General features: G+C 42.1%; 1 protein-coding gene across 4 annotated transcripts in view; it reads left to right on the forward strand.

Moving 5' to 3' along the window:
• Window positions 1-1,780: 1,780 nt before the first annotated feature.
• EYA2 (EYA transcriptional coactivator and phosphatase 2) overlaps window positions 1,781-26,781 on the forward strand; it is an 86,895-nt gene continuing 61,894 nt past the window's right edge. For all 4 annotated transcript variants that reach the window (XM_005524693.3, XM_088064466.1, XM_014254082.2 and 1 more), the window contains exon 1: window positions 1,781-1,845. In XM_005524693.3, coding sequence (XP_005524750.2) covers window positions 1,781-1,845 — 65 coding nt within the window. The remainder of the gene's footprint in view (window positions 1,846-26,781) is intronic.

The following is a 26,781-nucleotide window of genomic DNA, read 5'->3' on the forward strand; positions in this document are numbered from 1 at the left end:
GGGGTTAGTGTCGAGAATTGATGGGGAATAACAACTGAAAGAGCTTTGGTTTTTCTAGGCTGGCGGGAGGTAGCTCATGCTAGGAAGCCTGCCAGCTCCAAACTGATGCTGGGAGCTTTGTCTCCTTTGGATTGTAGGAGCACACTTTGCAGTCAAACTGATCTGAGAGATTTTGATAGTAAAAACAGCTGTCTCGTTGCAATGATGTTTTTGTTCCATTGTCAAAATTTTGAGTTAAATCCATGAGTGGGCTGCAGCTTGTTCAAACCCTGAACTCAACACCCTTTGTGCTCCTTTGGCTTTTCCACTGCGGTTCATGGGATATCTCCTTCCTGAGGAAAGGGCTAGGTGTAATAAAAACCGTCGGGACAAGGAATTGCAGGTCTCCTCCGATGCCTCCCCAGTGCTGGAGAGACAGAACTGGAGAACTGCAGTCTGTCCCAGACTGGTGAGAAGGGGAAATAAGGAGGAAGAGCAGGGTGTGGAAATGAAACACTCCAATGCTGCCGTGGCCAGGCTGCATCCCCAGCGAGCAGGTATGTCGGTGGAAGGGGGAAACTGGTACCTGAGCGGGGACAAGGCCAGCATGGGCAAGGGGAAGCTGTTTGTGGGGTGCAAGCACAAAGGGATTCAGGGAAGGGGCATGGGTGGGATGTCCCATCCCCATCTTCCCAGCATAAACTGTCTGAAGGCGCCTCCTGCCCCTCTCTTGGATGTGCAAAGGAGCAGATGAGGTGCCTGGTTGAGGCATCCAGCACATCAGGCAGGAGCACAAGGGGCACATGACAGACTGCCTCTGGTTTTGTTCTGACATGAGAGATGGGGCAGCACCTCTGTACAGCCACAGATCCGTTCTGTGTCGCTCGAGGTGATGGGAACTGTGGGCAGGCTTTCGCCCTCTGGGGTGCCAGGAGCTGTGTGATGCTGTGTGAGTGCAGAAGGATGGCTTGTGCGAGTGACGCTGTTTCTGCAGGTCTGCAGGACCCACGGCTCTTTGGCACTGTGCGTGTAAGACAAAACAGATGTCAACAAAAGCCCTTCCTTTTAAACTGGTATTTAAAAATTGTCGCTAGAGATCCGTAACACAAGCACTGTAGTGGAAGTGACTGCTTTCATGGCAACAGAGGCTACAGACAAGGTGGTATTCACACGGTATTCAAGGGTCCAAGTTCTACGGGACGAATTCCTTCCAAGGACTTGCAGCTCGATGAACGCTGACAGCACCAACATTAACCGTAGCCACGGGCGGGATCGAGCGCGGTCGGCGCGTACCTGCCGCCGGTGAGAGCGCTGCCCGGCCCGCGCCCGGGAGCGGCGGCCCCGCGCCCCCTGCGGCCCGAGCAGCTCCGTGACAGTAGCGGGGGGCTGCGGGGGGCCCGGGGAGCCGTGGGAGGCTCCTCCTCCGGCCCAGCACCGCGGGCAGCGCGGCGCTGCGGGCGCCGGGACGCGCCGCGGCCCCACGCGTGCGGTGGGTGCGCCCCGACGGCGGCGGCGTGAGGGCAGCCCCGCGGCGCTGCGAGGGGCCGGCGGCCCCGGGGTCGGGCCGCGGCGGGGGGCGGAGGGCCGGGTGTGCCGGGCGGGCAACAGGTCAGAGGAGCGGAGGGCGAAGCTCCGCGCCGTGCCGCGGTGCGGCCGCGCCCCGCGCAGCCCGCGGGCGGCTCCGGCGGGAGGCGCGGCGGGGAGGGGGCGGGTGGGCACGCCCGGGGCGCAGCGCGGGGCGCGGGGCCGCCGCCCCGCTCCGCTGCGCTCCCTTCCGCGGGCATGCGCGCCTGCCTCGCACATGCTCACTGCGCCCGCGGCGGGCGCGCACACTCCGCAGCGCCGCGGCTCCGCGCTGCACCGCCGGTGAGTGGGGCACGGGCTCCGCGGGCGCGGGGCGGGGGGCGCGGAGCCCCGGAGCCCGTCGGGGCGCGGGGAGCGCGGAGCGGCTCCGGGGCAGCGCGGGTCCCGAGCCGCCACCGAGAACCAGCGCGGGGAGTCAATTGGTGCGCAGCGTGCGGTTCGATTTCACCGCCAGGCGAACCCCGCTTATTAATTATTTTAAAAGCTGAGTCGTGCGCTTAAATAAAATGAGCCGCTGCACTTTGCCGCGGCTGATTCTATGAGGAAAACTTGTATGTGATTTATGCAGTTTAAGTAAACTTTTCTGAGTGTTAAATTGTGCTTGAGGCCAGTGAATGGCCTCTGAAGGAAATTATTCATGGTATACAGCTACTGTTGTTCAGAGATTTCGAATGATGATATATTCTGTTTGTATAAAGTTGTGATTGTTAAAATACATGTAGTGAACCAATAAACAGTTTATTAGTCTGTATCAAATATTAACAGAATTTTTGCCCGGCGCAGTATCAAATTCACGCATCCCTGAGCGCCGTTAAAGGCAGTGGCAGCTATGGTTTGTTGTTTAGTCTCTCTGGTGGACTTCATTAATTTACTGAGAATTTCTTATCTCTGCAATGCCATCCGTGGATGGGTCCCTCCCCTTCCTCTCCCCCAATTTATTGAGAAAACATGTCTCAATTTCTTCATGCTCGTCCACATCTGTGTGTATTAGGGCAATCTGGTCCACAAAAGATGGCATATATTTAAACTAGTAATTCTGTGTCTAAATTAATGCTTCTTAGATAGTTTCATACATTTAGCATTGCGTTGTTCTGTTACTTGTTGCTTCAGGCAGGCTAAGTTCTTTCTTATCATCCTTTTTTACATGGGAAAACTGTTTCTATTCCTTAATAAAGCTGAATTTTTATTCCTCCTTTAAAATTTAAGGAATCGTGTTGCCTCAGATGTAACACAAGCAAGTAGGAAAGACTTGCACTACAAATGCCTTGAAAATGATAAGTACTCATAGCTTTGGAGGCATTCCAGAAACTTTTTAAGCATGTTTTGAAAATTCACTTGAAATGTTACAGCAGCTAATAACTCAATTGTTCTAACTTAAAACTCTTAATTAAAAAAAAAAAAATAAATCTAAATGTATGGTATAAAATTGAATTGTGAATTTACAGAGTCAAATTGTCCACGTAAATCTTGTGCCTCTTCTATTCACCCACCAACAGGTCAAAACATTTGGCTAAATAACAAGTGGTGTATGCTTTTGGTTTTACACTCATCGATTTGTTTTGCTTTACTTTGTTTAGCCCACTCTCCTCAACTCATTTTCTTTTAAAACAGTACGTGGAGACTCGATTCCCATGACTTGCTAATCTTATCACCATTATTTGGTTGAAATTTTTGAAACCGGTTCCTGTTTCAAATACCTCACAACATTGGCAGTCTTAGATTCCATTAGAAAAGCTTCATTAGGGAGAAATAAAAATGTTGTTGATAACTCCCCCTCCAACAATAAGCCATATATTCAACTCCACAGTGTGTGCGGCTATGCCTTGAATTATAAGAAGGAATTAAACTCAGGTATTCACACAAAGAACTTGATCTCAGAATATCACTTAAAGAGTCTCGTGTGTTGCTGTGTTGTTATGCATAGCTGGTTAATATGCTTTTTTTTTCCTGAAAATTTATTAATTTAGCTATTAATGCTGCAAATATTAGTTGCATTTTTAACTTCAAGCCTGCAAGGCGTCGGGCTGAAGTCTGCGTGGCTGTGTTTGTGTGTCAGTGTGTATGTGTACACACTGCTGACAAAGAAAACAATTAAAGATGTTAGTAATTTTCTGCTGTCTTCCCAACTGTTATTTATGATGTGTAATAGTACAACAGCTATTCTGAAATCAGCTATAATTCTCTTCAGAAAGATTTGTTTCTTCTGTGCCAAATTTTGCAGTAACCAGATGGTCTTAAGGTGTCTTCAGCCGGAGAACAAGCATGAGCAGTGCTGAAGACTAATTATTCCTTGCAGTAAATTCCTTCTGCAATAAATTCACAGGTTGTTAGACCTAATCTGTGGAAATTATTGTTAAGATTACTTATGCAGTGAAAAATGCTTTTATAAATACGTGAAAACTAGCAGAAGTTCTTAGAATGCTAAGAAAATATATTTTAGCTATTTTTGCCTGGCTGGGATAACTTTTATTTAGGGACAAACTCTTAAATGAAATTGAAAATTCAAATCCTTTTCATAAGCCATGGAACACTGCAGTTTTAATGTAAAGATTTTAAATGTATCCTGTAAGTGGAGGGGTCATTTGGTAGACCAAGGAAATCTCATAGTGCCGTTCCCAGGGTATAGTTAGTTACCCTGTATCTGTGTATTTTTCACAACAGTAACAATATATATTCAATTAGTACATGGAGAAGTCTCCTGGAATAACAGTCACATTATTTTCATTAAATTTCACATTGTACTCCATAGGAGAGAAAATTAGTTAGGAACAAAAAGTATATTCAGAGTTATAAACAATGGTATATACTAAAGTAAAGCCGTTCAGGCTGAAATGTATCCTCCTTTTTGGTGGCTTAATTTAGTAAAAAATACAAGGTTTATTTTTTTTGTTTTAGTATACATCTACAAAAAAGTAAAGTAAGTACTCAAACCTCTTGCCATTTTGCTCACTTTGATATGCATAGGGAGAACTTGTCAAATCTTTCCCTTCCTTTTCTGTTCCAAGGCCAGAGAGACCATCGTGGTAGTGGTCAGGACTGTTCATTAAGAGATCCCATCGGAAAGCAATTGTTTCACTGCAGTCGAGTTCTTAAAACAATACTTCATCTTTATTTGCAGATCTTAACTCAAGTAATGATGTTTAACAAACACCTTGTTTTAATCAGGTGAGGATAAGCCCTTCAATTAGCATGCAAATAATTGCTCCTCTTGGTTGGGTCATTTGGGGCCTGGAGGTGCTGCCATTTGCAGGTAGATTTGGTGCTACCCAAGATTTGAAGCAGGAGAGAGGAGAAAGCAGGAGTAAGGATTTAGGTCTCGTGCAAAATATTTTTATTGCAGCATTCAAAACTCAATCCAGCTCCCTTCCTTGTCAGGCTGTTTGGTTGATCTTGATTTAGTGCTGCAAGAGGTGTGAGAGGAAAACTGGATCCAAAATAGTGTTCACTGCAGGGATGGTTCCAGTGAGTGTGTCACAGAATGAATATTTAATTAAAAATACTCAAACCTCTTTTCACTCAGTCTTTCTGCTTGTGCTTTAATGATGTACTTTAATTATTTCAAAGATGTGTAAAATGAGATGAGAAAGATTACACAGACATAATCCTTCCCATTTAAAATTATTTGTCTGCAGCTGCTTAAGTCCTGGCATTAGGAGTCACATATAAACATGTTTATTTAACATCAGCGTTATCTGTTAGATTGTACATGGTTCATTAACATGGAGAGAATACTTTTTGTTTAATAGTGTGTGGAAGCTGCCAGAGGTCAGAAGAGGTTGTTTGCCTGAAGTCGAGATGGCATCTTGGCTTTGCTCTCATTCTGTTTGTCACCTCTGCTGTGTCCGGAAAATGCTTCTTTAGCGCCGTGCTGAGGTATTTTCCCTGGTGTTTAGGTACAGAGGCTCTGTGGAAAGCCAGAAGTCTGCTGCAGGGTTGTGGTAAGGTTTGTGGGGAATTTCAGGGGAGGTTTGTTGTAATTTGTGGAGGATTGTTTTAGTTGGGGTTCGATTAGCAAAAGTGGAGAGGACGGAGGGGACAGCATTGCTGTGCTGCCCACAGGGTGCGTGGCTGTCAGGGGGGGATTTTACAGCTCTGGGGAGATGGCTCGGGAAGTTGAGAGTGTTTTGTGTGCCACTGAATAACGTTTTGCTGGTGTGGGGGGTCAGAGCTGGGCTCAGGACAGCTGTACCTGTGGTGGTGCTGAGCCACAAGAGGTGGCACCTCCTCTGCAGGGGCAGCGCAGGATGGGGCCCTTCTCTCTCCACAGAGCTTGTGGGGGGCTCTCCACTCTTTTTACTGCTGATTGGAAACATGCTGGGACATAAAAAGCTGTATCAGGGACTTCAGAAGTACAGAAGTACCTCAAGTTTAAAAAGGCCAATTAAAATGTTTTACCGTGACTTCTGTATACAAGGTAATAGCCATGCACTGCATGCAGTGTTGGGAGAGAGATGTGCACACCCATCTCTAGGCACAATTTTAATTTTCATTTCAGCTGCTTGAAAATGTTTCTGAATGTTTCCTACAAGGCAGTGAACTTCTTCAGCCTCATTTGGATGATGGGGGCTCTTTGGGCTTTTTTGTGCCTTGGAGGGAGAAGATAATTTAAATTTCCATTAGAAAAAGGTAGAAAATTGCCTTCTTTGATTTTTATCAAGCAAGGATCCCTGGTAGATAATAACCAAAAGGCATTGAATAAAATGAGCATTATTGTAGAATTCAAAGTGCTGTGGAAGATTCAATGTGACTGAAGAATACTGCAAATGTGCAGTTTTTTAAAAGCATAACAGTAAAAATAGAAGGGCTTAAAAAAATAAGCTGAACTACTGTGTTGATTATAAGTTGTAGCTGAATCACTCTTAAGGCCTGGGTATTGTTTTTAAAAAGCCAGCAAAACATCTATTTCGAAAAAAATAGCAAGTTCCCTCAGAAAGGGAGAGAGAGAACAAAAATATGTGCTATCTTGGAGAAGGGAATGTCTGGGGCAGAGTTTTTTTCCTTTGAATTATTTTCAACAAGTACTTACTCTGTTCTGTATTTTTAAGAAATTATGTGGACATCAATTTTGTTGCTTTACCAAGGCAGTGAAAACACCAAGAATCCTTTTTATAATTTGGAAAGAATGTCAAAAGAATGAAGTAGTTAAACCTAAGTGTATTAGATCATACGCCTTAAATGCATAAATAAGCATAGCTGCAATCACAGAAACCAATGTTAAAACCACCAGGAAAACTCACCCACAAACCATAATGACTTAAAGGGAATGACCTCAGCCATTGTGAAATTTGTGCCTATTTGTTGACTGACATTTATTTGGTAGAAGCAGGGTGCGTGTTTTGTTGGGGTGTGGGATTTTGTTATTTGCAAGACTGCTGGGGTTGGTTTTTTTTGTTGTTGTTGCTGCCAGGTTTGAATACAAAGAGTGAAAATGGGCTCAGGGCTGTGAGAGCCTGGTTATGATTTGGGCCTTTGCAATTTGAAAAGCAGGTGAAAGGTTTGTTATTGATGCACAGAGACTGGTGGAACTGAAGTTTGTTGTTCAGATGTTAGAAACTTCCTTGATGATAGCCCACTCCTAACTTATTCCCAGCTGGTTTCCTGTTAAGGAAATGAATGTTTAAAGTATTTAGTTACAAACCTGAGATTTCTTCACGTCCATGTCTTTCGTGAGTGCTGCATGAAATGCTGGTGTCATTCATCTCCCCTCTGCTTTTTGGAGAGGAAATTGATGCATGGTAGAACCTCAGCTTGCCTTTGCTACAACACCACTTAATAATTCAGGAAAATGGAAGTCTTGAATTATTTTAACTATGGTAGACTTATTCGGGAATGTTTTTACATAAATCAGCATTACAGACTTCAAGCCTGACCAAAGCCATGTCTCTCTGCAAACAGGGTTTCTCTCTGCTGCCTACTTTTATAGGTTGCAGTAATCAAAGAAGTTCCAGGTTCAATTGCCCCTTCTTAGATGTGCAGAGAGGTTTGAGAAAGTGGGTAAGTTTGTGCTGTTGGCTTGAACATCTAACTGTAGATGTTCAGTCTCCTCGTGCAGAAATTCTGATTTGCCATCCCTGCTTTTGAGAAGGAAAGCAGCCCAGCTAAATAAAAAAAAATAATCCTAAATAAAGAAAATTATTTCATACTGGTCAGCCCAGATATTAATTGGTGAACCCATGGAGAGTTTATGCCTGTGTCTATCCTGGAAAGAACAGATTTAACAGAGAAACTCATCCAGAGCATCACAGCCAGGTACTTCCAAAGACAGGGGAAATGTTCCTTAAACCCAGCAAATGCCTTAAAAACTGGACATGCCTCTAGGATTACTCAGTCACCCACAAGAAACAGTGAGGGGAAAGTGGGGCAGGCATCTGAAATATTTTTGTTTTTTAAATAGGTTGAGTAAGCAAAGCAGTCTGGGGGCCCCAGTTATTTACAGCTCTGTCTGTGCACCACGCAGAGAGGCTCATCAGCTGTCTTAAAGACAAGTTTTCCATCTATTGCAAATCGTGTCTTTTGATGATACATTTGATTTGGCTGTTTGCTGTGTAATTGTCCTACAGCTACTTTGGAAATAACTTTGATCAGTTTGGAATATAGATCTGTATCACTCGTTCTCATTCCCCTTGCGACTGCTTTTCTGTGCTCAGTTACCATCCTTAGAGTTTAATTGCAAGTATTTGACAATTTGATTGTAAGACAAGTCAAAATGTATTTAGAAAATACTTTACCCTCAGTAAATGTTGACAGTGTGTACTTCGTTTTTGTAAGCTATGTAAATTTATTATTTTTCCCCACTACTGTGGGTGAAACAAGACAAAATCTTGTCTAAAATTGAGCAATACTTTTTTATTTGAAAAAGAGATATTGTTTTTTCCACCCCTTAACAAACTAAAAAGCACCATTTTTTTCTGAAAGACGACACTTTTTAAAGTAAAACATGTGAATGTTATTTTCACTGATCCAAATTTTCCTTTTTATTATTTTTTTGTAGGCTGACTTTATTTTTGAGTTTATAAACCCATGGTTTTTGCTAGCTTACAGTTGGTAAGTGCTGTGTCGACACTACTTCACTGAGACAGAGTTAGGAGTAAGTCAGCTTTAATGCTTGTAGCAAAATACATAAATTTTTTCCTTCCTTGTGTTCAACTACGCATAAATGTATTAGATCCAGTCATGCTCTCACTGCAGTTCCCAATCATTTCACTCAAATAAGGGTTGAGCCCTTATTGAGTGGGAGCAGTTTTAAGCTTTCTGTACTTGTTGCAAAAATGCATATTTAGACTTTTTTTTTTTTTTTTAAATCCCATTGTAACTGCTACCAGTGCAAGTCCAGCTAACTTCTTCAGTGCCTGAGCCTTGCAGAACGGGAGTGAGAATCAATATCTTTCTGTGCTGTCCACACTCAGTGGCCTTTTGCAAATCAGCAAATGTTTCCAGCAGCAGTTAAAAAAGCTGATAAATCTGAGTTGGGTGGAGAGAGGGAGGTGCCACAGCCCTTATTGTCCCAGTGGTTGTAACCTCCTGCACCAAAAGTTTGCAGTGATATGACTTAGTCCGTGGTATCACATCTCTTCTGAGCTGGTACTCCTAAGTGTGTTGGTGGAGTTAGGTGTGCAGCAGGAAAATAAGGCAGACACTGTTTTTCTTTAATTTATTGAAATAAAATTATGGGATCCTTATTCTGTTTAGCCTTGGTGGCCTGTTGTGTAAATACCTATGTTAGAGGAATGTTGTTTTTAATAAAATCCATTGTTCTCTGAATAAGAGGCAAGCTTAGGTCTCTGAGCAGAAATACATAATCATCCAGCAATGCTGTAAATGTGTGTAACTCTGTACAAGGCAGTGGAATATTATGTTCTGTACAACCACTTTCACAGACCTTTGCTGTCTTTGCCTCTTCAGTGCCTCTTCACCTGAAAACTCTTAAGTTGTGGTTTGAAGGAAGGCGTATTCTGCCTATTATATATGATTTCATTTTGTTTGTTTGGCAGCCATCCTTCCTGTTCACTGCAGCAGATTAATATAATTTGGGGAGGAGAACTAGATAGGGAAGGGGCTGAAGAAGCCAAGTGAGTCTGCTGTAAAATATTTGAGATGCAACAAAACTTCTGGGCTAGATTAGTTTTGGAGCATCACTTATGCCCCCCTGCAAATTAAGGGTGTGGAGACAAATGCTTGGTTTCTAGTTGAGTGTAATAAAGGATGCTGCTGCTAAAACTCAGATGTGTTGATGCTGGAGCTTGATGCTTTCCTTCTTAAATAAAGCCCAGGGCTTCTCCTTCCCCCAGCCCCCTGCCACAAATCAGGATTATTCAATCACAGCAGTGGTTTAACCATGTCTGTGGTGGAGCAGGATGGTTACTGAGCAATGCACAGAAGCATTGTGCCCTGGTTTAGGACAGGAAGTGGAAAATGAATATTGTTTTGAACTTGAACTCTGTGAGCAGACAGAAGGTAATTATTGGAGCTGGAACTCCCCCGGGAGAAGCGGGGGAGTGATGCACTGCACTTGAAAGAAACACTGGGGGATCTTAAATATCTAGTAGTGTTTAATGCTTTGGTTTTACATTTCTGCTTTTTAATTGATCTTCTGCTCTTCTCTTTTCGTGGCAAATAGAGGGAAAAACAATTGGATGTAGACTTAGTGTGCTGTATTTATTGATAGACACACTCCTGCCCTCCCTTTGCTGGTGGGGCAGGAGTCTTAAATTTCAGTCTTGGTGTTACTTTCTGTTGTAAAATGAACTCTTTGCTGCTGGCTTACTTAATGAACCTATTATAATTTGAAAAATTAATTGATGATTAAGAGCGCATAAATGTACGTGAAGCCATTTATTCAGAAGCTGTAAGTCACTTGTGTAGTATTTAGCTTTAATTATAAACTAGAAATTTATCTGTCTTATAGAGTAGAAAACCCCACTGTAATGACACAAAATCTGTGTGGTTGTAAAATAAACATTTTGAGTATCAATTTTTTAATAATATATTACTACTAAAATAGTAGTAGCCTTCTAGGAAAAAAAAAAAGGTAAATCTCTGCCTTCACTGAATATTTTGCTGTATTTCAGTGGCCTGTGGCTTCAGCAATCTACCTAAGTGTTTTTACAATTTTTTTCCCCTCTATTTTGGCTGCTGTTTTACAAGTTCTTCAATGAAGAGTAGTGAGTGCAGTATTTCTCCCTTTCTTACAGACTGTGTGTGATCTTCTGGAGATTTTTTTAATACTGTTCCTTGTTAGATAATTAAACAAAAAAGGGAAAATATTTTTCTGCTATTTTCTACCTATGGTAGTTCATGGGTTTTCTTCTCAGAAAGGAATAATTCCATATTTTAAAAACACTATTTAAAGCGTGAAAGTGAAATTGCATTACTTTTCAAAGTATCGTTAAATACAAACATGTTTATGATAAAAGTCTCCCTGACCAAGTTCAGAAGACTATTTTTACGGTGATGAAGTTTTAGAGGCAGTAAAATTAAGTCACTTTAAAAGAAAATTGTGCAATGATTTATTGTAGCAGAGTAGGTGAAATTCCTCTAGAGATTTTAATATCTTCCACCTGGTATAGAAATGAAAAGAAAATATTCTTTAGCTGGTGACTAATTTGTCACAAATACCCAGGGGTTCCTTCATTACAATGCAGAGATGTCAGTTTTAAGAGAAAAGTACGGTGAAAAGACCAAGTGCAACTTCCCGTTGGAGACAGTTACAAAAAGAAGGAAAAATAAAGGTCTGGAAAGCAGCCGAAGTTGTGTGAAGGAAGGCTCTAAAGCTATCAATCAGGGCAAAATGCTTGGGGAAGGATTTTACCTGCAGGCTTCAGTGGAATTCATTACGATGTGTTTGAGGAGGAAAGTCACTCGATAGGACTCCAGAGGAGGAGCGCTGACATGCAGCAATACCCAGGCTGACACTCAGTTCTCCCAACTTCACTCCTGCATCCTGGTGATTGTTAGAGGAGGAACTGGATTGCTAAAAAAAAAAGCCACGCTCTGCTTACTGATGGCTTTTGTTCTTTATCACAGTGTTAAATGAATTGAATCCAAGACTTGGATGAAAAAGCTGCTAGAGAATATCTGCAGCAACACAGAGCACGGTGTTTCTGGCCCATCGGTGTCTTGACAAGTCATTTTTCCCAGCAGAAAGTTATTCCAGCGTTCAGAGGCTGGTGTGGTGTCCTCACTTTGCCTTTTGCTGCAGTAACAAAATTTTATCTCTGCTCTTGTCCTTCCAGTGCTGCCATTTCCAACAGCTTGGTGTGAGGGGGAGCACGAGCCATCGCTGTCCCAGGGAGAGTGAAGGAAGGATTTCAGTCTCTCTCCCTTGAAAAACAAGCTGCTGACCCTGCAGCAGCACTCTTACTTCTTGAGGGCTTTCTGGTTTACTCTTCCCCTGTGTTTACTCCAGCCCAAAAAGTTGCTCAGGAAGAGTGTTTGCAGTGGATGTCCGTGATTCAGTGATAGGACTGCAGTGGTGTTAGAGATTTGGGAAGGAGGAGTGAGTACTGCACCAAACAACATGAATGTTGGAAACAAGGTGCCCAACAACTTTGTGGTGAAGGTGTTTATGTCACAGGGAGCCCTGGCGTGTCCTGCAGACTCTGAGCTGTGGTAACACAGTTCTGTTTCTCACTAGGAAGATTTCATCTCAGCTGTTCTGTGGTTAGCAGGAGAAATGGAAGATTTTATGTTCTGTCAGAAGGAGATTATTGGAAAGGAAATCTGTGGGATTTGCTACATTTCTTCCGGTTTTAGTGCATTCTTCAGTCAGAGTGCTGAGGTGGATAAGGAACACTCTTGCGTGTGTGGTGGGTTGACTGCGGTCAGACATCCACCAGGCTCCTCACCTGCCTCCCCATCCTCAACAGGTCAGGGAACAAAATATGATAAAAACAGCTCATGGCTCAAGATAAAGACGGGGAGATCACTTACTGTCTCCCATCACAGGCAAAACAGACTCAGCTTGGGGAATGTTAATTTATTTCCAATTACAATAGCGTTGGCTGATGAGAAGCAAAGGCAAGAACTAAAACAGTCCTGCCCATCTGCTTTGCCAGGCTCAACTTGGCTCCCACATTCCCAGATGCTCTAACTCACCCAGGGGGATGGGGAGTGGGAGACTGCAGTCAGAGTGTGCATTTCCTTTTTACCACTCCTTCCTCACGCTTCTCCCTTGCTCCAGTGTGGGCTCTGCAGGCTACAGTTCCTGCCTGTCAGGAGAACTAGGTCCAGCCTCTTTTCTCCAAGAGCTGTGGCTGTTTTCCTCACATTTTTCCTTCCTGTCATGCTGGATTTTGCCTTTTGGCAGAGGTGCCACCAGCCTCAGACAGGTCCTGCTGTGGGTCTGTGGTGGAGCTGGATGGAAGCAGCCCAGGACAGGCCCTCACCTTCCCTCAGCCCCCAGCAGTGCCTGGCACAGACACCTGGCAGAGTCTGACAAAATCAGCACTTACTAAATACATATCAGACTGTGGAGGGATGGCACATCCCATCCAGTAGGAATTCCTGCCAGCTTTAGAGCGTTCTGTGACAGGGAAGGGTGACAGAGAAGGTCAGCCAGCCTTGCTTGTCCTGCCTCCTGCCTGAGGTAAGAGACCCGAGTGCTACAATTAGATCCACCTCCTCAGAAGTCTCTGAGTTGATGCACAAAGGCTGTTTGGGCATCTTGTGGGCACAAGTGATCCTGCATGAAAAAATGAGCTTGTGTTTCACTCATGTTTAAGGACTGATTTTGATTGAAAATGTAGTTGTACTTGCATGGTAACATGCTGGCTGTGAAATGTGTTGTCTTTTACATGAATTCCTGAACTAGGGACACATTTTTTGAATGTTCGGGATCTTACATTTCCTAGATATGTTTTCTTAAGAGTGTTTTTTGATTTTAAGTTGCCAGAGGATTTGTAACTATTCTGAAGACTGGAAAGGCTCCTGTAGGGGACTTCTCCACTTCTCTGCCTCTCCAGAGGCCAAATCTTCTTTAAGGTTTGGGTTTTTTTGCCTGTAATCTATTAACATTCATATCTAAAGTATAGAAACAAGAGAGATGGTCTTGCCATCAAATGGTGGCCATCCTCTTGATTTTAATCATGTATCCTGGGCTTAAATAGCATATAAAATTTTCTTGATATGTTTGGCTTCAGGGCTTTTCAGCCATTAACTTTAAGCTTGTACGGCATCATTTTCTTACCTTGTTTATGCTCCAAAGGGAGGCATGTTCAGTTCCTTATGAGCCACTTGCCATTCCTGGTGATGGTGATGGCAGCTCTGCCCCTAGGAAGAGCTTGGAGAGTGCAGGGGAGAGTTTGTCTGAGGAGGGTAAATGATCCTGCTGTTCTCAGTGGAATTAGGTTTACTTTGAGAGGGATCTTGCAGAAGATTTGCCTGTAGCTGCTAACAAAGTGGTAATGAACGTGTGCTGCTGGTGTTAGTGCACATAGTAATGTGCCAGATGCTCCAGCAAACTAACATTTTCTTGTGCTTCTTCTCCTCGAGATAGCCTTACATTTATGTTCTCATCCTGGGAAGCAAGTCATTTGAACAGCAGTGAGCTCAGGAGAGACAGCTCTATGTAAGCATTTTTATGTTTAACCTGACAAGCCAAAGTCTAGCCCCAAAATATTGTCTGCTACTCGACAAAGAAGCTGTCAGCCCTTCGTTAATCATTTAGTGGTCCTTTAACTGCGCAGTAAACAAAACCCACCAGGCCTGTGTTGTCCTGCTTGCAGCCAATTCTCTTTTGCTCAACACCTCATGGAGAACTTGGTTTGAAACCCAATCTAGCGAGGTACAGCCTTCCCCAGCAGACTGCTATTAATGGCCCAGATGTCTCCTTAATGAAAGGGTTTTGTTGTGCCAACACGATGCTCTCTGTCTTTCCTCAAGTGGATGCTCTCATTGTTGATGCAAATACCATTACCAGAAGAAGTAGAATGGAACCTGCAATGTTGTAGTCTCTGGAACTCAAAATTCTGTAATTACTCTTGGCATATGCTCTTAAAAGTTGTTTCATACAGGGGTTTTTCAGCATCACTGAAGAGCAAGCTCCAAGTTTTGTTGTGTTTTTTGTTTCGTTTTGTTGTTTTTTTTGTAGTGCCTGAAGTGGCTGATACACCCTTGTGACTTTTGGAACTGTAATTTGGATTGTATTCTGCAAATTAAATGTTAGTAAAGAAGAAATAGCTGGGATGTGATTTGTTGATGTGTTTTTCACATGGTCCCCTGACAGTGAACAGTCGAGTGCTTAGATGTTGGTGTGTTACTTATGCAAAAGGAAGTTAGAGTTTAGTTGCCAAAATCTGATCTCTTTAACTTGTGAGTTGACAGAATATAGGTATGCTTTGCCCTGAAGCCTGAGCCTAGAAGTTACACACGGTAAATTTGAAGATTTCCAGGCTCACTTAAGTGCTGTCAGCCAAGGCTTGTGTTCAGTCTTAAGCATTTTTCGCTTCACTTAGGAGAGCCCAAAATAATCAGTGCTTGGAAAGGAAGCTGTGTTATCCTGACATGAGTTTAAAAGAAATATTACTCCCAGATTGCATGTGTCTAAAATACACTTCTCAAATTTGTTCTGCTGAATGTTAACTTACAATGGTAAAGGTAAGTGACTGTGAAGATAATTTTCATGTTTAATTAGTTGTGTGCATGATTCATATGTGTTTTATTCTCATTTCAGTTTCTTGCCAGCCTTGTATTTTTATATTGCTGTAAATCTGAGTGTGTATTTGGAGGCAGTATTTGTGGAGTGATGGACACCAGCTCTCATCTTTTTGAATGTACTAAGTGCATTTTTAATCTGAGGATTTTAACTCTAGATACTGACAAGTCAGATTTATTTTTTCTAATACAAAAGAGATACAATCCAGTTGTCTTTAACAATGCATGTAATCTCAGAAGAGTAAACCCCAATGCTTATCCCATAAAAAACTTCTCAGAGAAAGAATTGCTTGGAGGGAAGAACCTGCTGAGCTTTCTTTGGCTTAAAAATGCTTGCAAGTACCATGAGGCCAGCCACTGTGTTCGCTGATACTAAACATCAGTGAGTAACCTCCCACCCATTCCTAAATGCAATTTAATTTTCTAGTTCTCTAGTTGAACTTTTTGGCTCTGTTTTTAACTGCTGTGGATGGCTGTCAAGCTGTAAACCCCCAAAGTGCTGCAGATACCTAAAGTAGGTATCAAGTAAGAATTGCTTGAAATTCTGTGCATGAGTATAATTTATGGATTAGGTGGTGTGGGCACAGTCCTCAAAGCCATTAAATTAATCTCTTCGTCAGTTAGCATTATAATAGTAAAAGTGGTGCCAACTTCAGCTGTGTTGGAGTATGTAATTGTAATCCTGTGTTTACAGGGAAGTGCAGGTAGCTGTCACCTGAACAGGGGAGCAGTTTGGGTGTGTCTTATGTGGCAGTAAAGTACAGTCACCCCGCAGGCAGCGACCCTCCTGAAGCAATAGTGTTGAAGGATCACAAGTGTGGTTTCCAGACTGGATTATCTGAGAGCTGTGTCCGGCTCAGACTGGCTGCAGGTTCCTGTCTCCTCCTCACTGATGGTGCTGCTGGATGTGCTGCAGGCTGGATCAACTTGCTGATCCGGCTGAGTAGCAAAACAGTAGAAGATGAGTTTGTTGGTCAAGCTTGGGGTTGATTCTTCTGAGATGACATGCAATGTTAACAACAACTGGATTGTATCTCTTTTGTATTAGAAAAAAATAAATCTGACTTGTCAGTATCTAGAGTTAAAATCCTCAGATTAAAAATGCACTTAGTACATTCAAAAAGGAGGTTGTGGCTGGCCCAGGGGCAAGGTTGTATCTTTGGTTGGTAGTGAAGTCTCTGAATGTTTACAATCATTAGGAGCTAATCAAATCCCAGGATAGGTGATAATACAGTTTTGCAATTGATAACTGAACTTCCAGGCAACAATTTGGGAAATAAGTCAATTTGCAAGTAGTCTTTGTAACTGTTGAGGATTGATCAGCTTAATACTTCAGTTTAGCTGTTTTTTTTCATGTTCTCTTTTATTCACCTAATTTATAAAATTTCAACCCTTACCTGGCTTGAACTTCCAGCAGCACGTGCCAAGTCCTGTCCTGTTCATTCACCTGTTTCCCAAGAGCAGTTTTAGGTAGGTATTTTTGAAATGTGCATCTTAAACACATTCCGGAGGAGGTTCAGAGGAAGATGAGAAGTTTACTGCTGCTTTCTTTTGTAACAGCCAGAGAAGTTGGAGGAAAATAATGGTTATGTACTGAATGACAGGAGTGCTTGCCCCAGTCATAAGCCCAGGACAATTTCCTCCAGGTGCAGGCTGCGTGTGAGACATCCTCAGTGTGCAATAGTAACACACTGATCCTTATTTAATTCCCTTTTGGAATTTTGTCAGAAGTGACTTGCCCAAAATCTAACACTGTGTTAGTAGGACAGTGATGAAAACCAGGTATCCTTAATTTCTGCAGTCATTGGTGCATTACCCACTTAAAGACCTCTCTGAAATGAGCTGTAGCAATCCCAGTTTTTTGGTTGCAATTTGTAAATTGAATTTAAAAATAGCATTATCTCTTCCTTCGGGGAGGTTGATGGGATTGACTGACAAACTATTTTAATTACTGCATATATACAAGAAAAACTTCTCTCTGACAAAAACATATTGTATCTTGGCTCTTGGTACTAACCAGCTCAATTTAAATTTCACATCTTGCTGCCAGCAGCTGCCTTACTAAGACACAGTGCTCATAATAAATGAAATTTCATGAAAAAGAAAAATGAAAACTTTGTTCCAGCTGGATTGTAAAGGCTTGTTGGAGCATTTCTATCATGCATATAAAGCTGCCATCCACATAAACATTGCAAATTAGTTTTTCATTTTTAATAATCAGGATCAGACCTTTTCCTATTATTGAGGCAAATGCAAGCTATTAGAACCATACAATTTCATTCAATGTCCATTAGCTGTTGAATCCTGTCCAAAGTTAAGTGTTAGAGTGTTTGGGGAGAAACTCACCTTTTAGTTTGATGTTTTCAGGTTTCTGACAACCTACTTGGAAGAAGACCCTGGATTGAGTGGGCTGCTCTGGCCCTGCTTGGTAGCACTCAGAGGGGTGTTAGTTACATCATTTGTTCTTGGAGCTGTTGCTGTGCATTGTTGAAAGCCCTGCAGCTGGTGAGTGCTTGCCCAGACTACCAACAGGAATCTCAGCTGAATTATCACACACCCTCTCTGCACATGGAAGAGATTAATTCTTATAGCCACAAACAGAATGAACGCTTTGTACTTAGTACCATAATGTAAGTTCACGCTGAAATACAGTGCCAGTAACCAGTATTTAATCAATAAAATCACAGTTCTAATAACCATGTGTTTTTACAGCATCCTCATCCCAAAGGATCAAAGAAACATTGATTTATTTTGCTTTGGGTCCCATCCCCTGTTGTTCTCAGTCCTTGCCCTTGCTCTCCATGAGCTCAGAAGAGCCATATATGAGCTGAAACCCAACTGTTGGTGTGTAGTCCACAGCAGGGAAGGACACTGCAAAACCACACAAGAGGACACTTTAGCCAGTAGAAGTGACAGGCAGTGTTGTGGGCAGACAGAACACAAACACGAGAGCCCGCTTTGGCCAGGGGTCGATATCCACATGTCCGAACTCCTGTAAAATTCGTTATTGACAATAAATGGATTAAAAGTTTTTAAATTCAGCCTTTAAAAAAATTACATTGCATGTCATGTACAGCTTTGCCTCTGTATAGAAGAGTTTGTTGAAGACAGAGCTGATCTCCCCAAACCCTGGTTGAGGATGCCACAAAGTCCGAGACACTGGAGTGGAGAAGTGTTGGTGTGAGTGCCTGAGGAAGCAGGTATACATTGTGCAGTTGAAGTGCCAGCAGCAGAATTTTGTCCTTTAGTTAGGAAAAGGTGAATAAAGCTGTCAAGGAGCTTTACCACCCCGTGGCTGAGCTATTGGTAATGTGATCATGTCCCCATCTTGCTGTAAGGGCCCCTGGTCCTGGTACAAGTGTGTGCTGAGACATGGTGTAACATCTTTCCTAAGTAGTCCTGGGAGGCTGTCAGGATTTTTTTACCTCAGGGGTTTCCACAGTTGCAGGAATGGTGGAAGTTCCTTATCAAAAGGCAAACTCAGTACAAGAAGGTTTCTGAAAAATCGAGTTGACAGAACTATTTAACATGCATTATTAAGTCTATGTTACAAAAAGTTCTGTGGTTCAGTGTGTGGTGGTTGATTACAGCAGCAGGTAGAGGTCCAAGACCTACTGTGAATGTAGATGTGATTAAAGTGTTTCTTGCTTCAGAGTATTTATTTCTTATGATCAGAGAAAAAAAACAGTGTGGGCACAAGATACAAATTGCCATGACCTATCGCTAGTTTGTTGAGAAATAAACCAAAAATTTGGGGTTTGCCTCTGAATTATAGAACTTTAGAAAAGCTTAATAGTTCCTAATGGCTGAACATTCTACTTCTAAGCCTAAAAATTCTGCTTCCAATTAAAAAAAAAAATAAAATACAACTCTATCTTGAAAAAGAACCTGTGGCTGAGCAGGTACAACTTTCACTGTTTTAAATGCTTTTCCATCCCATCTTAGATGAGTGCATGAAAGAGGCTGTATGCTGGCCTATGCGTCAACCAGAACTGGCAGTTTGTCAGGGAAAAAGAAATTGATACACTGCACAAAAACCCTGTCAGCAACTGGAGAACAGTCCTATTCTGGCATAATTCTTACTCCAAGATATTTCTGCTGCTGGGGAATATTTGTCACCTTGAGCTGTGCCTTGTTTGCATGTTTGCTGCTGCCTGAGGTCTGTAAAGTAGAGGCTGCAGCCAGTACTTGAAGCAGCATAAATTTTTGTTACCAGCAAGAGTCAGATAATGTTGTTGGGAGAGAGGGAAATACTATGCTTTTCTCTGCTCACAACTGTTTCTTAGGTGCTTATGGAAAGAGAAGGTCCAAAAATGTTTGCTGTAAAAGTGTCGCTACTTTGTGTCTTTGTATTTGAGGATGGCAGAATTACTTACATATGTCTGTTTCTAGGGAGAGAATAATTTTTGGGAGTATTTAAAAATGAAGATGATTGAGTATCTAAAACTGTTCCTAACAGAAAGTACAAATCTTTTCTTGACATTTGATCTATACTCTTCATAGATCTTTTATATACACAGAGGGATTTACTGCTTTGTAATCAAGCTGCTGAAGAAAAACGTTGTCCTTTTATTCGCTGGGGATGACTGTAACAAATTAAAATGGTTTCCCGTTAGCCTTCCCTACTTAGCTGAACCACTTAAAATTACTTGGGACTTTGCCCTTTTCCGACCTCCTCACCTTTGCTCAAGCATTTCTGCTTCCAAGAGTGCAGCAGTGTTGGTCCCACAGCCTCACCTCTGTGCCTGGAGTTACAATTCATTTTGGGCTGCAAGCAGAGAACCAAGACTGAGCCCAGAGTGAAAAGCAAAGTTTAGTTGTAAAAGCCTCGTGCACGGCAGGTGATCTCTGCACTGGAGGTTGCTGATGGTGCCAGGAGCTAATTGTAGCTTGAGTGCATGTGTGTTTTTCAGTCACACTCTGCATGCATATGAAGATTGGTTGGTTTGATTTTAGGTTTTTGTGGGTTCTTGGGTTTGCTTGTTTGTTTGTTAGTTTGTTTTACTGCTCCTGTGAGGTTTCTGTGGCAATAATGGTTTTACCAGCTTGTGGGCAGAACTGTTGAGCTGACACAACCAACCTCTGAGGCTTGTCTGAGCACAGAAGTACATTTAAACAAGTATATATAAAATTCTCTCTCATATTTATTAAATACAATCAGAGTTACAGTGATTTACAGAACAAACTTCAGACTTGAAACGGCTTTTTTGTTAAATGTACAAGTTTTGTTTTATAGCTGACAGTGCCCTAAAGTTAAATGCACACACATTAATCAGTTTTTATGGCAAAGTAAAAAGTAAACCACAACAATATTTGGGCAGTATATATACAGTTCAATTCCAGATAGCTCCAGTTATTACAGGAATGGAAAACTGGATTTCATAACACATTCTCAAATCTTGTTGCTCCTGCCTGTTACTTCTCTTTGTACCCAAATTCTAAGCTCAGGTTTTGTATCTCTCACTAGCTTGTAGTAGTAACTTGGAGGTGATGTGAAGTTGTCTTAGTGCAATGTCATAGTCTGGAGAGCCTTAGAGAAGATTCTACACTTGGAACAGGGCAGAGAAATACATGGCATTACTGAAATATTTCAGTGATACAAATGTGCATGAGGAATAGCGATAAGACTGTGAAATTTTTTTACCAAATAAAAATCACTTGTTTATGCATAGAAGCCTGACCAGATTGACTTGTTTCTGTGCCAGGAAAGAATGCAGGGCAGGCCTGGAGTGACCCCAAGTTTGTGCAGTGCAAGGTGGTTCAAGCATCTGACTTTGGAGGCACGGCGAGTGGAAAATCCCCCTGGCTAACCCTGGGCATTCACGCCCTGAGGGATGGCATGCTGATTAATGCCTACAAATTAATGTCTTGTTTTAGAGACAGCAGAGCTGGACAGAGCTCCAGCTATGTCTCAGCACACCCATACTGGAGACAAGTAAGTGCACTGGGGAGAGAGGCAACCGCACCCTTTGGAACCACAGTACGCTTGTGGGAAAGCAGCAGCAGGAAAACAAATGGCACTCAGCAGAGGTGTCTTGTGGTAGCCTGCTGTTACAGAAATTAGTATCCAATGCCAGTCCTTAAGATTCAGGAAGAGTTCCATAACTATCCTATCAACCCCAACTATTCCAGTTTTGAAGTGTTTTTGTCAGAACAAAAAGAGCAGCTGTAGGATTCTTGGCTGGTCGTAGTGAAGATCTCACATCTTAAATATTTTCAGCTATCTGTGGTTATTCCACATAGGTAAAAATAACTTACAGGCTGCATAAATGTGGAGAATGAACACAAGGAAACACAAGCTGACTGCAAATGTTGCTTGTAAAAGAAAAACATAATCTGTATGTCATTGATCAAAGGAATAAAATCATAGCTGAGGGCAGGTGAGTATCGCTAGTGTCTTCTGGTCAAGAAGATGCTGGGATTTGAGTAATTCATGGGGTGTTGCGGGTTTCAGGTGAGTTGTACAGCATAGGCAATGTCTGGCAAAGAAATGTGAAAATCTACTGAAGTTTCTGAGACTGTATTTGGATTCACTATTCTTGTATCTTGGGCCATTGGGGTGCCAAGGACAATATTTTGAGCAGTTGAGAAAAGGAAACGTTCCCTAATTTTGCAATTTCTTGTGAGTACTTGCATCCTGGGAGGAGAACAGCCCAAACAGAGTGTTTGCCTAGTGAGGCTTGTCTCTGCTCCAAAGCACACTCTGGGCTTTTTACATATGGAAGTATGCAAGAATTCATAAGCTGACCCTCTATTTTATTTGTGTGTATACATAACCTGCAGTTCATTACAGAAATCCTTGCTGCAGCTCTGCCCCTGCCCTGCCTGGGAGTGATGTGGAGTTGAGAATGGCCTTAGAAATTGCAAGAGGTTTCATACAAAATCACAAGCTTGAAAGAGATTTTCGCTGGTGAGAGAATGATCATTTCATAAATCATCAGCAGGACTAACGTGCTGTTTGGAGATTTGTATCACTAGCAAATTAATCATGTTCAGGAACACTGGGGTAGCAATGTTGGATGAGACTCTGCAATGCTTCTCTGCCAAATAAACTGCAGGGAGAAGGGCCTGGGGATGGGAGGTGGAGAAGAGAAGCCAGGCTCAGCTTTCACATTACCTCAGTGTTGTCCTTGATAGCAGTCTTTAAAAACTCTTAAGCAAAATGACAGTGAAAAGCTTCTTAGCAACTTGCCTTGCTATTGGCAGAATATGGAGTGATTTCTGCTTCTGATAGTTTCAGTGTCATTTCTCACAAGAATTATCCACAGGAGGTTTTTCAGTTGCCTCCCAAGTCTGTAACATCTGAGCTGTCCTCCAGCCCTGGAGAACACATGGTCATCAGGAAGAGTGGAGGTGTTAGGAGGTGCCACAGGAAAAGCTCTTTTCAGAGTGAAGTTCCCCTGGAATTCCACCCACCTGAGTACTCATGTCAAAAACCATAGAGCTTTTCTTGGCATGAACCCAAAGTTTTGGTGTAACCAAGGGAAGTTTTGCCAGCCTTTCTAGAATTTCATTTATATGCTCAGTTATTAATAGATTATTTTGGTATTCATGCAACTGGTTTTCCTTTGAATTCACCAGACTTGACATTTGAATTCTAACCCAATTAGCAGTATTTGCCATACACTGCAGTCTCAAATGCACACTCAGATGTAAGTTTCCATACAGCTAAGGATGCTGTTCATCCCAATGCTTCTCTGGTGTTACCTCCTTTTCCCTTTAAAAAATAAATACGAATCTATACCAGGAACCAAAAACGGTGTTGGGCTATTAAATCATGCCAATTTTTCAGCTGCTGTGTGTAGCCTGAAAATTCATTTCTGTAGCAATGCAGAAGACTAATAAACCCATTCTGTGTACAGATATTTGATAAACTGACTTGTATATAGCCTTTGTTTTTTTTTTTCCTTTGCCTCCAGTTTTTTATTAACCAGACTGGAATGCTTCCACTAAGAAACAAAGCAATTAATTTCAGCATCCTGGAGCCAGGACTGTATTTTGGAGGTTGCCATACGGTGCATTAATCTAGAGACCACCACTGCTCATTCAGTGTTCTGGTACAAGTCAGATAACTACAGTTAATAACCAAACCCTCGGTATAAATCTGCAGTGTTTCCAGACAGCTGTTAGATTAGTTCTCTCAATTCTTTTGCTGTGCCAGTGGATGCCAGCAAGTTCCAGATTTAAATGCTTCTTAATGCTTTGTGCAGCACTGGACACATTTTATAGAGCTGAGTAGGAGATATGCTATATTGTGCTTAATAAACTATTCTTTAAAATATCCATGATTCAGCTGCTTGCATGGAAAAATGTATGCTTAGCTTTGAGAAAAATCTTAACTCTTACAGCTTTCACTGTCAGGCTGTTGTTCTTGAAACCTGGACTTTTGCTTAAGGTGTGTGTGTACGTGCTTTTCAAATTATTTGTCCCTTGTATTGACTGGCAAAATGGTATGTGGCAGGACAAGGAAAATGTTGCCTTTTTCAATCAGATGTTGTTAACTTCCCTGTAAAAGCCAGAAACTCGAGTTCTTGTGGGCAGTCCACAAGAATTAGAGGGAAATAGATGGAGTATAATTCTAGCAGAAACTTGTTTTGTTTGTTTAGAAATTTCACTGAAGGTTTTTGTGGGTTTTGTTTGGGTTGTTTGGTTTTTTTAATCCAGTGCACAGAAAGGTTTCAGAAACTGTTTTTCAGTAGTACTCCATAACATTTCAAAAGGCTTTTCTCAAGCCCACATCCCAGGAGCTTTTTACTTCTGTGTCACACATCTTTCTTATTTTGTGATATTTTCTTAATGACTTTTTATCTTTCTTAGCTTTCACCCCAGTGGTACATGAACACTAAGGAGGTAGTTCCTAGATGGATTTAGGAGGTGGAGGTTGTGGCACATGTTGAGACCCTGCAGTTTGGAATCTTTGCACCCATTTACTTTGCAATGCCTATTGCTGAAGATGCACCCTTATGAGCCTTCAGGAACTGTGTTTAAAGTGCAGGATGCAGGATTTTAAGACATGAGATGATTCCCCCGTGCTGGTTTGTGATTGGAAGCTGAACTAAGCCAGGCCGGTTCTCTTAATTGTGGCATTTCAATTCCATGCTTAAATTTACAGCTGAACTGAAAAAATTCAGTTGCTGGGCTCCTGAAGAATCAAAGACAAAGTCTTTGTGATGACAGCCTGTAAAACCAGCAGCTGTCCAGGGGTGAGCACATTGGTCATGCTCTCCGTGAAGCACAGCTGGATGTGCGCGAGCAGGAGATGCGCAAACCCGGCACCCCTCGCTCCTGGTAGGAACAGACCAGCTGCAGTGAAATGACTGGGACAGAGGAGCCAAATGGGAATTAAAGGGAGAGTTTAACCGTGCAGAAGTTGGGTGCTGGAATGAGGAGGGATATTATGTGGTCTAGGAGGGAATAGGAATGTGAGACTTAGGCTTTTGTTTGGTTCTGACATCGGCAGGCGGTGCCTGCTCCCTGCTCAGGCACAAGAGAAAGGTTCTGAAGTGGTAAGCAGAAGTCAGAAATACACTGGTTTCAAGAATTGAAAAACCAGTTTTTCATAGGTGTAGGGGTGCTTTTCTCTCTTTGGTGTTCATATATTTTTCTTCCTCATATCCGTGTGCTGATTTACGTGAGTGCAGCCTCTTGTCTTTGTAATTTTGAGCTCATCATGCTCAGAAGTGGAAAAATGCAGAAACCCCTGTTTTACAGAGAAGGGGAAGAGAGGCAAGCAGGCAAAATAGAAATTGGCTTTGTAAACTACGCTGGTAACAGGAAACCTGTGGCTGACACAGGGCTGAATCCAAGCCTCCCATATGAGAGCCTTGGCCACTGGATCATGGCATCAAATTTGCCATTTCTGACAGTTCCACTCGAGAGAAACAAAGTGAATTGTTTTTCAGGTAGAGTTCTATTTGTGTTAGTATTTTAAGGTGGCTCTCTAATTAGTAATTGAGGGAAATTAATGTAGAACTGTAACTTGCTTGAGCTCAGATACCTTTGCTCCAATTTTTGTATTACTCCTGTATATGCACTAAATAAAAAACAGCAAAACAAAACACAATCTGAAATTAGGCACAGTCTCCTTTTTCCTTGTTTTTTACTAGAGTTATCAGATTTTCTGTGAAGGAAAAAAGGAGGTGAGCTGCTGTTTTTCTTTTGGAAGCCAAGCACTGCATTAATATATTTTGCACTGTTGATTTTATTTTTTTATTTTCTGGCAGCTCATTTTTGAAAACAGTTGGAGTCTGTGCATCTTTGCGTGCTGCTTGTGAGTGAATTGGACATATCTGTGCCATCCTGTAGTAGCTGGAGGCAGGAAATGACTTTGATTCTTTTGTCTGTGGTAGAAGTTACTCCATAAAAGTGTCAGAGAGAAGCTACACCGAAGGTGATGAGCTGAAGTTAATCCAATGTCAGGAAACACATCCACTGTTGAACCAGGCTGTCAGGCTGCTCTTCTGGGCTGTAAAAAGGTGAGGGCCTTTGAAGTCCCATGTGTGTGAGCGAAATTTGCCTTTAAGCAAGGGAAATTGCAGATCAAATCTGAGTTTTAAGTCTAAAGCAGTCACCTTCTCCATGGCACGTGTGAGCTTGTTCTCAAATATCCAAGCAGTGAAAGTTGGCTTTTACTTGCAGCTGGATTTTTTAATCTGTACAGATGATAAAACTCTTTTCTTAGATTATCTGAAAGACCTGTAGGAGCTGCCATTTTCTATACCTGCAAGGAATTATCTGGAGCTGCCCTCAGTCCTGTGAAGGACACAGCTGCCTCTTGCTGCTTTGGATCCCTCTTGTTCCCAGCAGTCCCAAACTGGGCTTGAGTGGTTGCTGTTGACAGGTGGCCTGGGAGGTGATGAGCTGTGTCACAGAGTAGCTTCTTGAGAGTTCTGCTGCTGCTCCCAAGGGTAAGTGGTGTTTAATATAGGAGGAAAGTGCTTATTAGAGAAACAAAGTGGGCTTTAAGATGCTAATTTTGTCACTGAAGCTGTAAACAGCTAATAGAAGATACCATACTTTGTGGTCATTGAAGGTTGCCCTTTGTTTTTGGATTTGATAGGATTTTTGAAGAATTTGAAACCATCAGAAAATAAGTTAGGTCATAGTAATCAAACTCTTTTTTTTCATTTTGTTAAATTTTTGGGAGTGAGGGGAAAAGTGCATTTTCACCTTAAAACAAAGATGCAGAAGGAGTCTGTAACTGCTGTGTGTCTTCCTACAAACACCAGTGGCTATCCCATTAGGAGTGCTTGTTGGTACTATTGATGAAGGTTAATTCTTGAAATCTGCCTTGAATGTCCTTATGTGTTTTAGTGCTAACCAAGTGGCAAAAAGCTGTTACAGCACCACAGGCTTCTGAATTTTATCTGACAGGTGAAGGTGATGCCTTATTTTCAAGTTGGTGCTTAAAGAATTTTTAAATTCAGTGAAATCTGGGATGGGATATGGAGTTTTTCTGCTAGGTAATGAGGTGGTTTTTTTTAAAAAAAAATGAAGTAACAACTGAAAGATGCTGCTATTACATGGCTTTGTAGTTGCCTGTGTGAAATAAGCTGGTGGCATCTGTCC

Source organism: Pseudopodoces humilis, chromosome 19 (genome assembly GCF_049639895.1).
Source record: "Pseudopodoces humilis isolate 2021_Gansu_Grassland_sample_001 chromosome 19, ASM4963989v1, whole genome shotgun sequence".
In the NCBI taxonomy this organism is placed as follows: Eukaryota; Metazoa; Chordata; class Aves; order Passeriformes; family Paridae; genus Pseudopodoces; species Pseudopodoces humilis.